The sequence below is a fragment of the Poecilia formosa genome, unplaced genomic scaffold (assembly GCF_000485575.1).
Source record: "Poecilia formosa unplaced genomic scaffold, Poecilia_formosa-5.1.2 Scaffold59, whole genome shotgun sequence".
NCBI lineage: Eukaryota > Metazoa > Chordata > Actinopteri > Cyprinodontiformes > Poeciliidae > Poecilia > Poecilia formosa.
The window spans coordinates 1,209,424-1,228,115 of NW_006799998.1; the positions used below are offsets into that span (position 1 = coordinate 1,209,424).

Sequence of the window (18,692 nt, forward strand, 5' to 3'; positions counted from 1 at the left end):
AGGAGCCTCAACAGTTCCCTGCTTAATGATGACAGAAAAAGTGACATAGAAAAATGTGAGTGCATTGTTTACTCTGATTGAGAGGCAGGAAGACAGTAAATTAGGTATGCACAGTTAAAGGAGTTATATGAGTTGCTACAAGACTATAGACTTCATTAACTTTGAGTAATAGTCTAATTTCTACCAGATACGTGTTGATTCTGATGAGAATTAGTTGTTTTTGATAAAACCACAGAGTTGGTAATTGAAAGGAATGCTTATCCGTATAATTCAACCTAAACTTTGGTGGACTGAGATGTCAAGCTGACCCAGCACTGGTTTGGTGACCTTGTAAGTAAACAAGATTTTGAGAGGCTCAGTTTGAAAGTTAAGCTTGAGAAGAAATGTGTATTCATGATGTGAGATATTTGGCAAAACTGTAGCATTTATGTAAAACTTGAGTATCAAGAAGGTCTAAAAGCTTAGTAGTTCTGTTTGTTGTTTTTTGTTGGTTTTTTTTGTGTTGTTTTTTTTGTGTTGTTTTTTTTTTGTTTTGTTTTGTTTTTTTTACTCAAGCTGTGTGGTTTCTCTCAGAAAAACATCCCTGAACCTTATTTCATGTAATAGATTAAGATAAAATAGCATAGAACAATTAGTCAAGATAAATTAATATGTTGCCTTCAAAAAATCAGTGTATTTGTGGTGTGTTCAGCCTGGAAGTCCTGGTTAAAGTTTGCCGGAAGCTGCCTAAGGCCCATAGTAAAGCTGGAGCAAGGTGTTCCTCTTGGTGTGTGGCAGGGACATAACACAGCATGTCATCCTGAATGAACCACCCTCACAGTGTAACACAGTGGTGGGAGCATCATGCTGTGGAGATGTTTTTCTTAACCAGGGTCAGGAAAGCTGGTTTGTGTAATAAAACATCTTGCTTTAGTGTTTGCCAGTGTTAAATGGGAAAAAAAAACAAAAAAAAAAACTTCTTCTTAGCTTGTATTGCTAAAAAATATATATATATATATGCCTGATAATGTAGTAGAACAATTTGTAAATCCTCTGAGTTAAGACTTGCAACAAGTTTTGATGTTATTCTGAGATCCAACCTTTGACTTTAGGGGCAAAATGAACCACAGTGTGTTTTGCTTTCGGCGCTTGTTCTTGGCTCACTTCTGAGTCGGTTCTGAAAATACTCTCCCCTGCACTTCACCTCTGAGTGTTATTTGTCTGAAGCAAAGAATAATATGCTTAAGCTACTCATCCTTATTTGTGCTTATTAGTTCCAAGTTACATCTAATTTGCTTCAAATTAAACTTGTAAACAGTCGATAACAAAACCTCCCATGAGTGGCTCTTTTCAAAATGGGTAAGAAAAGAAAATTTGCCATTCAGCGGAGGCAAAGCTTTTCATAAATCAGGAAATTGCAAGAAAAAAAATAATGACTTATCTAAACCTGGTCATATTTACAGTCGCACCGGTAAAAAAAAACAACCAGAACTATGACCAACAAGACTGGACAAGAACATAATACACAGTAGAGCTAGACAAGATTAGAAACTGCTGTAATGGAGAAAATAATGACAAATATTACAATTTTTTTTTCTTTTATTCTCATCTGTGTATCCCACTTTGTTGAACTTTTAGCATTTTGAATGATTTGTCATTTGTGTCCGGTGCTATGAGATTCTGTCCAACTGGCTGTATATTAATTATTCCACTCTAAACACTCCTCTGTTATGGGAAAATTGCAATGTGTTGGCAATGTATTCGCACTATATGTTGTGTAGCCTTAACAAGGAGAATGGGCAGCAAAAGTCTTGATTGTCACAGCCGTTTACCTTCAGCAACCTTAAACATACTGTTGTTCTATCATATTCAGTAGAATGAAATGAAACAACAGACATAAACATGTGTGATTTGGTATCTGTTGAACAATTATGCGCTAATAGAAATTTAGCTTTCGTTTCAAAATGCAGCATAATAGACTTTTTACAAAGCATTTGTTGTTTAAACACAGTGAGAGTTCAAATGTTGTTACAAAGTAAGATAATTATTAGAGACTATGCTGCAAAACTGTCAAATAACAGAGTAATGTATTCTTCTCGGCAGACTGAGTCAGGAGGTGTGATATTATGCTGGGTTTTCTTTCCGTTTCTCTAAAAAGGACTCAATCGTTCTGTTTTTTTTTTTTTCCTTTTCTTGTCTTTGCTTTTGCACACACAACCCAGGCCAGTAGAGAATGACAACACCTTACGGATCAAAAACGAGAAGACGCGCTCGCTGTTGCTGTTTACCAATGTGACAGAGAAACATTTTGGCAACTACACTTGCTTCGCCTCAAACCGTCTGGGTTCCTCCAACGCCAGTATGCTGCTGTTTCGTAAGTTATCACACACGTCTCACAAACCTAGGTGTGCAAGCGCATCGATTTTTTATTACCTTTTTTTTTTTTTTTTGCCAAATATGTTCACATTTATCTTTTGTGACTATCCGGAGTTAGACAGGACTGTCTGCTGCAAAAATATTCCAAATCTGTTTTTGCTCTGCACACTGCACAGCCTTCACTGAGCCTTTACACTCCCTTCTTCTTCCCATTTATGTTATTCTCCGCCCCATTAAAGCTTTGCTTGCCTATATTACAGCCTCTTTCTCTTTTTGTGCGCTCACGCTCTCCCCTACCATCGCTCGTCTGTTCGCACACCCGCCTGTACACGTAGACTGTCGCTCTGTTCTGTCCTGTTACCCGAGAAGTTGTCATTTCTCTCAGAGCCCGATTCACATTAACCGTCCCCAATGAGCGATTTCCTACCCTTCCATTTCCCATCACCCTCCCTTTAGTGCGCTTGGCATTACCATCTTAAGTGAGTCCTTCATCTATCCCTTTTCTTCTTCCATTCCTTTCCCCATTATCTCGTCCAGTCTCCCTTCAATGACTCACTCCTCTGCCAGACCCATACATCTTTCTGCTCTCTTTTTCACCGCCACAGTCACTTCTGTCAGCCTATCTCTCAATCATCTGTCCTTCTGCCTCCTTTTTCTTTCCTAATCTTCTCCTGCTATCATTAGAACACAACAAACCCACTTCTTTCCTCAACCAGCAATGGACCATAATCTGAATCCTTTTGTGTGTGTTTTTTTTTGTTCACATTCAGAGCCTCACTGTCTCTACCTCACCTGACTTAATTTGTCTGCTACTATACCTCTTTGTTCACCATTTTAAAGGTACCAAATGCAATATTTCAACACCAGCAACCCCTCAATCATGTCAAAATTGGCACATTATTGTAATTGCTCTCTCTGCCGATGAGTCCATTACATAGACCATTGGCAGTCACTGCTTGCTTTCACGTTACACTCGAACACTACAGCATAAATCGCCTGCTTTTATCTCTGTAAACTGTAAAACAAGCGACAATATGAATACAAAGGGCTAATTAAGGGTTTGCCGTTTAGCCCTTTAAGTGCTATCCATATCTCTGGTTCAAAAAAAACATGTTACTGCTTACTAGTGACATAAGAAATAATGACTTGCTTTTCTAGAGAAATACACCTACTGAAGAGTGGCTTTGTGTGAAGACTCTCAGGGTTACAACAGATCCTTCATCTTAAGCTACAGACACAGAGACCAAACGATTTGTTTGTGAGATGTAATTTATTTTGTCTGCTCTGTTTTAACTTTAGCTACTCTCAGTACTTAGTACTTTTTAATGCTTGCTTAGTTATCTTAGACACCTCCTAAACATTCATTTTCTCAATTATTTCTTGAAAAGTTTAAATGAATAAAGATGAGAGTATTGCCGCTTAAATAACAGCACCAACATCAGTGTGTTTGTTAAAACTCAAGGTTTCCTTTACCTACACGTAGCCATAGTCTGGTTATCAACATCAGGATTTCCAAAATGCAAAATTTGCCTGTCTGTGAATTTAAAGTTTTCTTAGAGAATACACCAGAGAAAGTGCAGGAATGTCCAGACTTTTCTCAGGCTGTAAGGAGCATAGAGTATAGTCCTGGGTACATCCTGAAAAAAACAGGATGAGAAATGTTCTACCTTCAACACTCACTCACTACCAGTCTAATTTTCAAAAAGTAGATATTGCTCCAACTAAAAATCTGCCTTTATAAAAATAATTATATAAAAGAAGGAGAGTCTACAGATCAAGTGCCTTCCTAATAAAGGCACTGTAATTGAAGTGATTCACTTTATAAGTGTTGCTTTTATGTCTTTTATGTAATGACTGGGTGTATGTACACAGGGCTGTGTCTCTATGGATTCACTCAACATTATTATTTTGGGAGAGATCTCCGATCTGTTAGATGATTTTCAAACATACCACAATATGTTGCACCCTCCTGCCAAAACAGGTCACAATGACAAAAATTAAACATGCTAAGTTGAAGCACTCAGGTAAGAAAACTAATACAAATATAATACAAACCTAAATAATAATCATGATTATGTTATAAAATAAAATGTTTTAATGAGTTTCGAAACCATAACACAAATTATCTCTTCCCAAAATAACTATTGAATAAACAAAGTGAGCCAAGCACATGAACAGAAAATAACAGTATTTAGGCTGCTACATACCAATATTTTAATGTTAAATTAGTAAAACAAAAACAAACTTTTAATAATACTACTAGTCTTGGATTCATTAAAGAGTCGTACTCTATACCACTCAAACTCTTCTAGAGTATCTTCAATTGGTCACTGTTTTCTTGACAATGAGAAATGACTGTCAAGTACAATAAACATACACAACAACAATATAAAATAATAAACAATTATATTAGCCCATGCATTCTTTTACTGATGGATAACTTTGATATATGTTATTTTAACTTTAAAGAAGTTTACAATTACACCAAGCCAATATCATCAAGAAAATAAGTTCAGCTGGGTGATCAGCTTTGCAGTTTTTCTTTCCTCCTACTGAGCAAACCAGCAAAACAGTTTTTCAGTGGTCAGCTGCTTGTTTTTTTTGTTTGTTTGTTTGTTTGTTTTTTGGTGGTGTTTTGGCTCTATGTCAGAATCTGACTCAGCATTGATCACATACTGTGAACTAGGGACACCGCCATCATTAATCTCTTCTGAGCTGAAATGAAAATCATTTCTGCATTAGATTGTGTGTAATGCATTTAATTACTGAACACTTCTGAGCAGGATAGAATCGGCTCGCTTACCCAAATGATAATCGGTGACCTAAATTGACACCCAATTATTAAAGAAAGGAAGTTTGAACAGTTAAGATCCACTTATTAATCTGACAAAAGATCAAATGGACTGTTAAAATTTCAACACAACTAGTTTTTGTTTTTGTTTTTTTTTTTTTGGCACAGTGATATAAATAAACATCAGTTGTTGATTGGATGTTAATTTATTCTGAATCACACAGTGACATACATTCACAAGGAAATAGATGAACAGAATCAGATTTAGCTGCTGGCTAACATTTAGCTGTCTCCAACGCTTACTTTCACATAACATGTTAGTGTCCCAATTTATGAGTAAAATCACTCATAAAAGGAGGATACAAAATCAGGATTTAGTTGTAAGTTTAATAATACAGACTGAAAAATATGTAGACAAGCCTCATGTTTAGAAAAAATGAGTCATATGACAAATTACAGTACACCAAGAAGAGTTCAGGATATTTAAGTCTGTCAGATGTTCATTTTGGGCAACCAGACTAAGATTGACAGGGTAAAGTATAAGAAACTTTGATTAAAATTGTTTATGTTCTGTTAGCTTTTTGTATTGAAAATCACTCATGGATGCCATTTCTCTTCAGTTACTTCAGTAATACTGATGAATGATGAACACTGACATAAAAGGGGACCTATTACATTTTTTGGCCTCTGGAAAATTACCCATTTCAAAATCCTCTTAATTGTTGAGTCACAACTGACTGATCTTATGCTGTTTCCTAGAAATCCCAGCTGAGCCCAGCCTGTTACCTAGCAACCCAAGTGGAGCTCGAGCATGTTTGCTCAGCTGGTTTTACCGCTGTGTGCTGTACAATGACTGCTGGAAAAGACAAGTGTTTTGTCTGGCAAGAGCCTCAGAATCAGCTCATTCTGAAAGGAGCTCAGACCAGACTAAAATCTCATTATCTAAGAATTATTTTGTGCAAAAACTGTAACATATTTTGTATAGACTTACCCTAACCCGTTCAAGAAAGAATCAAGGTCATCTTTAATTTAGACAAGTACGGTTAAAGTGTTCTTTAGAAGTCGATCTTTGTTTCTGAGAAGGCTCATCACTGTGCCATATTTCCTCCTGGTTGTTGATAACAGCACACATTCGACAGAGTGATCAGAGACTTTAGATTAATGTGTTGCTTTTTGAGATCTTCAGCTTCCTTTGTGTTGTCAGACACGTTCTATTTATTAAGCATTCTATCTATATTACAAAGCAGTCAGTATTCTGGTCTTGGTGGCCAGATTTAAACTTTAAACTCCTACAAAGGTTGTCAACAGCTAATTCATGATTGAATTATGCATATTCTCATAGTGCCAGGATGGCTTGGATACATTTCTCCCTCCAATAAAAAAAAGTATTTTTGAAAAGAGCTTTTTTTTGTATTTACTCTGGTGGTCTTTGTCTGATGTGGCACTGTTATGGACACGGTGTAACAACGCCTCAGTGGGATAACTAAAATTGCCACAGAGCAATCAATGTCGTTATTTTTTGACAGATGTCGAATGAATGTTGCTTGATGAGTCAAAATGACAAGCCTCATACATGCATTCATGACGTGGGATTCAGCATGTTCAGATTATTAGATCAGGACATTAAGGTCACCTTTTTCATCTCATGTGTCTAACAGAGATGCATCAAAGGTGAAATTAATGACTGCCATGCCTTATCATGGTTATGAAATGTCATGTAGTAAAGCAACATGTAAAAATTATTAGGACATTGGTGTTGAGCTTTTTATGAGAGGTTTTTGCTGTGGAACCTGCACTTGACAACATATAGAATAAAATGTATGCAAACTAGCCAGTTGTAGTCAAACGGGATAGAAGTATTAATTTATTTTTACATTGCAAGTGCATGAAAATTCTTAGGTTTAATTGGCAGGTTTCAGCCAGCGACACATCCAGAGAGCATACTGGATACCTGGTTTTATCATTTAATAAATCAGCACACAGTCAACAGCCAGAAAAATATGTTTTTGCCATAAATCAGATTACAAATCGATATGAATTTAGTCATGTGTGGGAAAAAATCTCAGAATCTAAATTGTGATGGATGTAAGAGCTACTGATCTTCAGGAACTCATGTTGTAAGTGATAGTATATTTACCTCTTTTTTTTTTTTCTATCTCCCTGACCCGTCTCCCGGCCCTCTTTTCCAATCTCCTATTTCTCTATCCAGGACCAGGAGCCCTCCAGGGGCGAGGAGCTGGTTTACATGCAGGGATGAGTGCCGGCCTGTGCGTTTGGGTTTCCCTCTCTGCTGTTCTTCTGGTGAAAGTGTGAAGCCCTGTTTGCTGGAATCATCCTCAAACACCAAGGCCCATTTCTCCCTCTGCTCCCTCTGTCTCACTCTCTCCCCTCTCTCAAAGGAAGGAAAACAGAAATGAAATTCTTTAATTACGAACCCATCACTGTGAACAAAAAGAATATGCATTATTTCAGGAGCCATTGAATCACTGCATCAAACACGACTACTCCCTGGAAACCCCCTCCCCTGCACCCCTCCGTCCAGTTATGAATTCAACTTAGTCACAATATCTCTTTCTTCTGTTTCTCTGTCATGCATACGATTTGTCCTTTTCGCCTTGCAAACTTGTCTGACTTGGTACTTCCCCTCTCCGCCTTTTGCTTTCCCCCCCATGACTCCCGCTGAGGTGAAGCTGATAGAAAGTGTATATTAACGATGACGGCGACAAACGAGAAAATAGATAATCTAACAACTGTACGGTCATTTATGTAATATAAAACACAGACTATTGACTGACCTACAATGTTTGCCTTATGGAAATAATACATGAAATCACAATATTTTGGTGGGTATTTATGGAAATGATAGTTATAATGTGATACTGGCTGTCATGTGAAGTTTCACCCTATGATCACACACTTAAACCAAGTGGAGACACATGTATGTTTTTTTATTATTATTATTATTATTTTGTTTTATTATTATTATTATTATTTTACCAGTGTAGCAGTGAAGCTGCTATGAATGATGTCAAAATGTATTAAAAAAAGGATGGGTGGTGATGGCGCCAGTCCCCTTTATGTAATTTGGGGAGGTTTATACTACGTTTTCGCATGTAGCCCTCACTACCCAGACCTTTTTAAGTCCCTCTGCCCTCCTCTTTGCCTCCCTGTTTAAAGTGCTTTGTCTAGTTGCCCTTCATATTGCTAGTGTTCTCAGCTGTTCGTCGATCCTACCAACCATCGTCACCTGCTTTTCATCCCTCCACTGTAAATATACGCAGCCCAGAGGCCATGCTGGTGACTTCAGGTCGCCTCCATAAGATCTTCAGTAAGCCTCTACTACACGCAAGTCTTCTGAAGCAGCAAGAGACTGTCTATTGACAATTAATATCTTCTGTTTCAAAGCTATTGCTGCTCCATCCTCTTTGTCGCTTGTTGATAGCATGTACTGGTTAGAGATGTTCCTGTTGTGAGTCCATTCGCCCTCGCTCCCTCCCTGCACTGTGTCTGTTTTTTCTCTGCAAGGTTACCTGCTTTTACTGCTTTTACTTTTTTGGTGTTAATACTACTACTACTACTGATGATGATAATGACGATGATGATGTTAATAAGTATTTGAATAACTATGAATAGTAATTCCATGTAAGGAGAGGAAAAAAAATGAACAAAATACGATGGCAATGAGTTGTGCGTGGGGAGGGGAAAACGTTTTCTACTTTGCTCGCACACGTCGAACAACTTCAATGAAGATAAAAGAATAAAAAAAACGGAACAAAAAAAAAAAAGTTGTAAAGTTTTTGAAGTGATGTGGTCTATTTTGCCATGGCAAGCTTTTTAAAATCACATTTGAAACAGTTCGAGGGGGTCATTTCGATCGGGTCCTGAAGCGGTGGCTGGTGATGTAATTTATAATTTGTAACAGTTTATGTATTTGACTCTTTCTGTCATGCTTTTAACTGCATCAAACACACATTTACACCACATCTGTCCGCTTGTCATGGTGTGTCCTCTGCCGACCATCTAGATAAATGATTTGGATCCATGTCGGTCTCTGGCTGTGGCTGTAAGTCAGTTCTTGTTCTGCCAGACCACAGGGAGATAAAGATGTAATTAGCCATTACCTGTGGCTGGCTGAGCGAAGGAGCCCGAGATCCACCTGTCCTTTCCGCCGCTCAGTTATGGCCCCCATAAATCAAGCTCAATCCTACCACTGACAGGAATCCTCTTCAAGGACAAATCTCACCTTGGTGCACCACTACTCCCTCTGGTGTGTGTACCTGTGACAAAAAAAACCCTGTACAGCACAAACAGCGAGAGGAAATCCCGTATTTCGTAATGCCTGCACCCATTTCTTGTGTTCAGCTCACACTCAGAGACTATATGCAAATTTGCCATAGCAAGTGCGCACCAAGGGATGAGTCTACCCCAGCTGAACCCTGACTACTACAACATGACAGGGGAATTACTCAATACTGAATCAAATGTGTGAATGTGTTTTTTTGTTTGTTTATTTTTGTTGTTTCTTTTTCAAATCAGCAATAACCCCTAATTTTACTGTGCAAGAGATTTCCATCATGGTCAAATCTGTGGTGTAATATCTGAAATGATCTGCCATTAACAAGCTCTATCAAAAGTCTGTTGTTGTACTTTTACTGTGTACTTTCCTCGGAAATGATTGTGAAGCTCTGTTTAAATGGCCCTTAATCTAGGACACTATATGTCGTTTCCTCTGCGATGTATTTGGGTGTTGAAGAACACATATTGTGCATGCAACTACTTGCTCCCAAAACAATGATGGATTCCATTTCAAGCACAATAGCAGGTCATTTGGTCTGTGGAACATTTATTGCCAATATTTTTAAACTCTTACTGTCTTTTAGAATACTTTTTTCTTTTTCACACTCACTTACTGTCCTGCGTCAGCTTCCCACTGAGGGTTATCGGTGGCCCGTAACATCTGTCTGTACATAATCTGTTGTTGATAAAGATAAAAAGAAGATAAAAAAAAAACCTGTGGACAAGAAAACAACATACTGTCATGTTTGTCAGCGTGTGTTTGAAAATAGCATGTCTGTATTTGTGAATGGGTGGATTTTGAAAAAAAAAAAAGAAAAGAAAAAAACTACCAAATTTTGTCTGTTATGTTCGAGTTTAATGGTGGAAAGTCTGAAAAGAGTAGGGGTTTAAAACTGAATCTGAGCATTTCAATGTTTGACACATTTCACCATCATACACTTTTATATGATATTAGGTTTTACAATATCATACTTGAATTACTTTAGATTTCATACATTTTCCAGGGCTCATTGATTCAGCTAAATATGTATTGCTATTCTTCAAGCTGTTTTAGTAGTTTTATCATCATTCAACTGATTAGATTGAATTTAGGAAGGAAGAGTTATTAGAGGGCGATATCTTGCAGGAGTGACATTTAGCGTCATGCTAACAGCATGCTTATGGGTGTTTTGATATATTTGAGTCCGCTAGTTTGGATTTTAAACAGAAAATAATGAACACTTTAGTTTGTAGAAGCAGAGAATATGGGTTCTGTCCATATTTTTTCCCTTGCAAAACAAATGTAATATCAGTTCATTTAAAAATGCTTCTCTATAAACCTCCACACATTTACTGTTGTGTATTTTTAAACAGAACTCTTATTTTTTGCACTGAAGATCAAGGTTTGCAGGCCGTTTCAATGCTACCTGGGTTTGGTATCACACTAAGATCTCCCAGTAAAAAACTTTCTGAATGCTGTAGTTTAGTAAAACTGGAATTAAATCAAGGGAACAACTACAATCAAAGGCTGTTTTGACATATTTCAGCTTGCTAGTTTGGATTTTTCCAGCCCTCCATGAAGGTAGTCATTATCTTGCAGCAGAGTTCTCTGGCTGGTATTTCAGCGAAGACTTGGAGAATCATGTAGTGCCAACAGCAGGCGCTAACAACTTGTCAGAGCAGTACTGGTTCTAAAGGAACAATTTAAATCTCAAACATTTTATGACAGCTAAATGTCATTCTTTACACCTTTACACTCCTGACATTTTTATTTGATTTAGTTATTTGCACAAGATCATTTGTAAGTTCCCCTCTTAGTCAAAATGTTTTAAATGTGTTAAGAGTGCTTACCTTACAAAGTAGCTAAAGGTAAAGTGATAAAGTATCAAAATCAGTAGTCGAACCACTGTAAGGCTTGATTTTATACCAGAGTCATAAAAACTCTGGAAATAGAGTTGCTTTGCCAGCGGTCCATGCTAAATGTCCCATCCCACGCCCAAAAATGGAAAGCATAAAGCTAATTAATCTGCTTTGGATCTTGCCGCTCTTGCTTATTACTGCCAAGCAAGTGTTGTTTTTTTTTTGTTTTGTTTTTTTTTTACTATTTCCACAAAATACTAATTGCTCAAACTCTCTTCATCTAATCCAGTTTCAGATAAAATTGAAACTACCACACTCCTTAAACACCTGCTTCACTTGGTTTTGCCACTCCTTCTATTAGAGATCCTCGTTTCCTCATTGCTAACCCCTTATTTAATATTTATGATCAACTGCTGAGCAACAGGTTGATAACGACAGGCCTCTCTGAAGCATTTTGTCAATGTAATTATATATACCCAAGCGCATATCTTTGCTCACAGCCGTACATGATTCACACTCTTATTATGACATAAAGGCTGCAGAGAGGGTTGTCAAGCTGGTAGAAGATCCCCGGGGTGTAAAATTTAAGGGTAGATGAAGTTCCTGCTGAGGGAGCAACCAGCCGGATGGTCCCGTGGGATGATATCCTGACAATGCAAATCCAAAAGTTCATAGCTGGAGAGAGATGCAATGACACTCACCAGACAGTGAACCCTTCATTGAGAGAAGGAAGACAGACAGGCACTCAAATTGCATTTCCAAACTTGAGCGTTGTGGTCCCCCACTCCCCTAGGGGAAAGTGTAGCACATTCTATTTATGCTTGCACCATGTAATATGAACATCATTAACATAGCCTTGATCACAAATGCAGTCTGGCCTATTTCCAGTGTGTAAATAACACTCCAACTGGGGTGCAATGCGTTTACAGTGATATAAACAAGACAATTCTTCAGCCCCTAATTACATTCGGCGTACCCTGATGAGAAAGTGTTGATTGGCTCCTGCAGCTGAAGGTTATGATGATCTATTTCCAGAGTCATTCTTAATAAGGTGCCATGTTGTTTGGAGCTCACAAAACTTCAGCCCGTTTACTGTTTGTGGCATTGTGGTGCACATTAACAGCTGCATTTGTTTCACAATTGTTTTGTGTAAATGCTTGGTCAAAGAATATTAAATGAATAGATTTATTGGATCTTTATTTATGTTTAGCATATCATTAACGTTGCATGAAAGAGGATTGTAAAATATTCAGAGGAGTGCGTTTTTAGAAAAGGATAGCATATTCAAACGCTTAATGGTGCAAGTAAAAGCACTGTAGTAAAATAATAAATATAACTGTTGAAAAGTAAATCTCATAGTTAGAACAACATGGATATATCCCGTAATTCAACACGTGGTAGTGGGCTTACAGCATAGCCCCTCTTTACAGCAGGTTTGCTGCTCAAAGCAAATCCTGGAATAGACTTTCAATCCTCAACACAATAGTTAATCAATATATTTGACTGAACAGCTTTGAAATAGAGCAATATCTCCCCAGCCTCAGAAACTGGATTGATCAAGTGTCCATAGCCCAGCCTTAGAGCAGAGAGCATTATTCATCATGCCTGATACAAGACACCCCTAATTGCACATCGATTTTAGGCCCTTCTCTGAAACTATTTGGGCAAGCTGTAATGTCAGCTTGGTAAACTCTGTACTCAGGAGCATGAGCCAGATCCAGGGAAATAAGGAATTAATCATTAGTTTTCCATTTCAAGTAAATGCAGTCTTGTATTTGTATTGCTTGTTTTGGTACACAGCCTCCCTTATAACGTTGCATGTGCAATTTAATTCCAGAGCAACTGCAACACAGACTTAAATTTAGCTATTATGTCAATATAGGGATGACATCCACAAGAACAATAAATTGTGTGTAACAGATTAGTTTCATTTGTGAGCTACAGCATGGTCTCACAGCAACTAGAGGCAGTATACCAAAAGGATATGCTACACCAGAGTGATAATTGCATATGAATCAATATCATTATTCCAAATCCCCTGCTCATGTCCTGTACTGCAAAGCACGCCTAATTCCCATATATTATCCCAATCATCCATTGTTTACCAGCTATCCGGAGGCCCATTCCGCTCTCGTGGGCAAAGTCAGTGTTGCAAGTTTATTAAGACGCAATATAGTTTCATTACTGCAGCTAACGTGTGCCCCCGTATGATGCCTGTTGGGTGTCAATAAGGCGAGGAAAAAGCTGCGATGGGTTGATAGATGGACATATAGGCAGAGATTCCTCTCTTAACAAAGACTTCGGGCCACAGAGCAGAAGCATTGGTCTAATTAACAGCATGCCACAGTCCGCCAGCTGGGCAACAGCAACATTCAGGCAGGCAAAAGCAGGAATCTCGCCCACCACGTCTTTCTACTCATTAAGTCGCCCACCTCGCATCTCCAACACAGAGAGAGCACCATTACTTGGCCTCTGTGAATAACCGTCCTACGCGTTGCATTTTCCTTGTCAATCAACCGATGAGTAAATATTGGTTGCAGCGCCAAGGACTGACAGGGAGAAAAAAGAAAAGGTGGATGTTTTTTTTTTTTTTCACAACACACAGTCACAACTGGTATTTTTGTGCTGATTAATATTGCAGTCATGTTACAGAAAGGCAGTTGTGTTGCAAACCAAGGTAAGCTGAAGTCACAGCTGCAGGGTAAAATGCTGGAATCTGGGATACATGAGAAGATAGTAAGAGGGCCGTGTGCCTCCGGACGGAAATTACTGCCTTTGAATAGAAAGAGGAAAATGTCGCATTTGAAATCTGATAACAAATTTTACTTGAGGACTGCTGCTGTGCATAATTGCTGGAATAAGCTGACTTAATGTTGAATGTAAAAACCCATCTCTCCATGTTTCTCTTTTTTACCATCTGAATTTGTTTTTTGTGCAGATGATCTGAGAAAATACTCCCCCATCCCTCTTTTCTACAGGTTTGCCCACCTTTTTTGCATTTTTTTAGAGATGCATTGTGTATAAACTAGCACAAGGACTGCAGTGATGCATGTTAAAGTGTGCATTATCCATTAGTAATTCCAAGGGCCATGTATCTGAGCAGTATGTGTGCATCTGTGTGCTTGTGTTCCCTCTAAGCTCCACTGGGCAGGTTGTTTCATTCGTAACATACACCTGGATTGCAGGTTCTTATTACATTCCTAAAGATGTTATCGATGTAAACACACAAGACAAAATGAAAGGAGCAAAACGTTTGTTTTCCCATCTTGAGAGTTGTTGTTCTGTGCTGTAAAGTGATTGTATTATTTTATTATTATTTTTTGGCTGCAAATCCTGTCTTTTTTTTACTTTTATTTCATTGCTGTTGGTGTTTTTTCCTTTTTTTTTTTTCAAAATCCACAAAGTGGAAAATGATATCAAGTGGAGGGAGACAAAAAATAAAACGGTTTTGTTTTTAACAACACCTATTTTGTGTGGTTTGTTGCTGGAAATGGGGCAGTGCAAGAGAATCAAAATGAGAAAATGAGGTGAGGTCAGCTTGTTGCTTCACCTTGGTTTTGGCTTCCTATTGTTTTAAAAGGTTCTTGCTTTTGTAGTGTTAATGCATATATATATATATTTTTTTTTTTTTTTTGAGGGGGGGGGTTGTTTGTTTTTTGCCTACATGAGCATCTGACATATCTGTTTAAACAATACTCTTTAATTTTAGGCTCACATCAAATAGATAACCAACAGCCACGCACTGTTTTGAGATAATTGATTGACACAATGTGCTGTCATTATTCATTTTTGATGAGAAAATTATGGCTGTCACTTCATGTTTGGTGTTAATTTCACAATGGTTTCTCCTCACAAGATGATTTTGCAGCCAAAAAAAAAACATCCCTAAGGACAAACATTGATGTGCTCTCATCAACAACTTCTGCATATTTAATCTAAGAAGATTATATAGGTAGACAATCACTGTGTGCGCAAATTTGGCTCAGTTAATCAGGAAAGCACAGAATCATTACTACAACATTTTGTGTAAACACAAAGTATTTTTCACCAAATTAACTTTTTCACATCTTGTAAACTGAAAACATAAGTGTCAAAAACATAATTGGGAGGTGGAGGAAAAGGTTAATTTTATTTTTAAGAAAAGTTTTATCTTTGAAGGGGGAAAAAAATCTTCAAAATGTGATAGATTTGTGTTTAGCTCTCATGAGCTGATTAGACGCTCCAAGTGTTTTTGGGTCTCTACCAGGTTTCGGCATCTAGATGCTTAACATTTTACCTGTTTTTGTTTTCAAAATAGTTCAGGATCAGTCACACTGCATGTAGTATGTTATCCATCTACATTTTCAGGAGTGGTTTTACTTTTTGTTTAGGTTTGGACTTTGGCTATTTTATGTGATGAATATCCTTTAATCTGGTGTTCTGCCTAAAGGTTACTCCCCACCCCAATCTCAAGACTATGAAGTTTGTTTCTCACACATTACATCTACCAGCCCTTTCATTAAACAGCTTAGCTGTTTTTAAAAGCAATAATATCGGCTCATCTCTGAGAGCTTGGTGGGAATATCTCAAAATAATTAGATGTTCAACTCTTCCGTGCAGACAAACACCCATTTGGAACAAGCTTTTTAACACTTAGTAAAGTGGTAAATTATTTAAAGAACAGATGGAAAAGATTCTGTAGCCTTTTTAATGATTCATGTTACACTGATAAAAATAATTAGTTTGAATTTGCAACAAAAATCTATTGTCCTGTCCAAATTTAAGAGTGACAAAGTGGGCACAGAACTTCCTTATACTTTTCCCCCGAAGTTACTCCTAAAAATATAAATAAAATATTTAGAAGTAAGGCTGCACAGTAGCACAGTTGGTAGCACTGCTGCCTTGCAGCAAGAAGGTCCTTGGTTTGAATCCCAGCCTGGAGTCTTTCTGCATGTTGTGCATACTACAGGCAATTATTTCTGCTTGTTATGTATGTTAATGATTATTGTCATTGTCAGGGATATTTTTCTGTTCTTGTTTTTATTGCATGCAATGCAGTATTTAATGAATCCTTCATCCTATTAAACTGTATCAGCTTCTGATGTCCATCCAGTTTAGATGATGGCAAACTACAACAACAAACTAACCAAAACGAGACATTTGCAGCCTTTAACAGTTTGTTTTTCAGGTTCACTCCTTATTTACCTCCATTCATCTCCAAATCTACTGTGATCAACTTTCCTGCCTGCGCGACACAAAATATCTCCACAGAATGATGCTTCTATTATGAGGCGTTCAGGATGATGTGCTGTGTTTTCCATTACAATGTTTCCCAAAGTAGGCCAAAAAGCTCCTGTTTTCTTCTCATATGACCAGGCTACATTCTTTCACGCAAGTATGTGTCCCATAGTGGCAAAATGGGAATTTAATGACTTTTACTACGGACTCTCCCATCTGAGCGGTGGATTTCTGCAGCTCCTCCAGAGATATCATGTGCCTTCTCTAATTGTTGTTGTTTTTAAATGGTCGGTTAGTTTAGGAAAGTTAAAGTTATTAACTTGAAGTACTGCATATACAAAACTGCAAATAATTCAGGTAGGAAACCACAGGAAACTCTTTGACAACCACTTAGAGCACAAGAGATCCCTTTGGGTTTCATGCAAATTAGCAAGAAAGGTTATTGATATTTATTTTTTATTGTTTTAAGGAATTGGTCAGTCTGCTAAATTCTCAGATTTTTTATTCATTCTGACATCAGAAAAAAAAAAAAAAAGTAAAAAACCTAGGTATTTCTGTCGAAGTTACCAATGGCACACTCAAACCTCAGTTTAAATATGATCATAATGACCTAACTTTATGTGCAAACTCAGATATGCATTTTGCAGAGATCATTTATCATCAAATCAAATTTGCTCATTAGGTTATTTACCGCATGAAAAAATTTCAGTGTACATTTAATTGAGTATGTGCATGTGCAGAGCGTGCTTATGAACTTTCTAAGGTCATTCAGACATTATGCATGGTTTACTACTAACATGATTAACAGTTATACTATTTTCTAATTTTCAATTTCACTATGTTTTTGTATTTTTGTGACAAGTCCTTCTTGTCACTTTCAGAATAAAGGGTCGTCCTCTTTAAATCAATGTAAAAAATTAAGAGTTTTCATGGACAATCATATCCTTCTTCTGTGAAGCAAATCAAGTCCTAGCAGACAGCCTATTGTTGAACTTGAAAGTAATTTACTGATGTTATTTTTCCTCAGATGACAGAGATTTAGGTTTTACTGTAGCTTGTGAGAGCACAACATGTATTTAATGCTGTTGCACAAGTAAAAACTCACAAAATCCAAGTCAAAGTGAGACTTGGAAAACATGAGTACACATAGGACTATGATGCAAGTGCTATGCAAAACAAAATGAAATAAAAAAACTTGTTTCTGGGTCATACCAAGGATTAAAGATTTTGTTCTCTTAAAAAAGAAACAGGCACTGCTTGAATATAAACTGCTCTTGTCTAAAGGTGTCCTGACTAATCTGGGTCAAAAAAAAGCACCCTGCAGAATAATAATCAGTTGCTTACTGTTGCAATGCGGTTTATGTCAGCATGCAGGCAAACTGCATAAGTGTCTTCCTAGACACTGACATATGTAGTTTTTTACCCCATCGGTCACTGAGATGCAAGTTTGTGCTGAGACATAACCTAATAATGAACCATCAGCATTAACTACAGTGTGACTGGTTAAAAAAAAAGTAAATAAATAAATAAAAATGAAGAAAAAGCTGAGAGCATCAGAATTTAATGCTCAGCAAGGTTCAGATTTCACAGATTCAGAGAAATTATTTCAGAACTGCAGGAAGGAACAACTGCAGCATGGCAAAACAAGCAAATCTATGTTTGCTTATGTAGCTACACCCCCAATAAACAGGTCAGTCTGAATTGTCATGTTCAAAATAGCTTTTGTATCCACTGGTGATTCGTTTTAGATTAGTATTGTATTCGTTTGACTTTTAAAGATCTTTTATCTTACAATTAACAATTTCCTGGACAGTTTTTGTCTTCAAATTCTTGGCCTGGTTATAATTTAATGCAATGAGACAAGAAAATGGTTCTGTTTGGGGAAAAAAATCTGAAGTTCGTGAATTCAACCTTGCATAACCTTGTAACAACAGATAAATATTTATATGAAGTTGGATCAATAGATGTTCCACCTTCCAGCTCAATTATTAAATTCTAAGTTATAGAGTCAGGTGCCTCCTTCCTCTCCCACTCTAAATATCAATATTTTAACTCAATGTGAAGTTAATGGGAAAATCACAAATGTTCACATTGGAGCACGACATGTTGGCAGATGTTTGGTTTACAGACTTTCTTTTTTCTTACCTTTAAGTTCTGAGACAAGTTGCGCAGCATCCTTGAAGTGAAGCAAAAT

General features: G+C 37.3%; 1 protein-coding gene across 2 annotated transcripts in view; it reads left to right on the forward strand.

Annotated features, from left to right (window-relative positions):
• iglon5 (IgLON family member 5) overlaps positions 1–13,847 on the forward strand; it is a 143,019-nt gene extending 129,172 nt beyond the window's left edge. For both annotated transcript variants that reach the window (XM_007553817.2, XM_016672364.1), the window contains exons 7-8: positions 2,202–2,353; positions 7,356–13,847. In XM_007553817.2, the coding sequence (XP_007553879.1) occupies positions 2,202–2,353; positions 7,356–7,459 (256 nt within the window). In that variant the 3' untranslated portion in view covers positions 7,460–13,847. The remainder of the gene's footprint in view (positions 1–2,201; positions 2,354–7,355) is intronic.
• Positions 13,848–18,692: the final 4,845 nt, after the last annotated feature.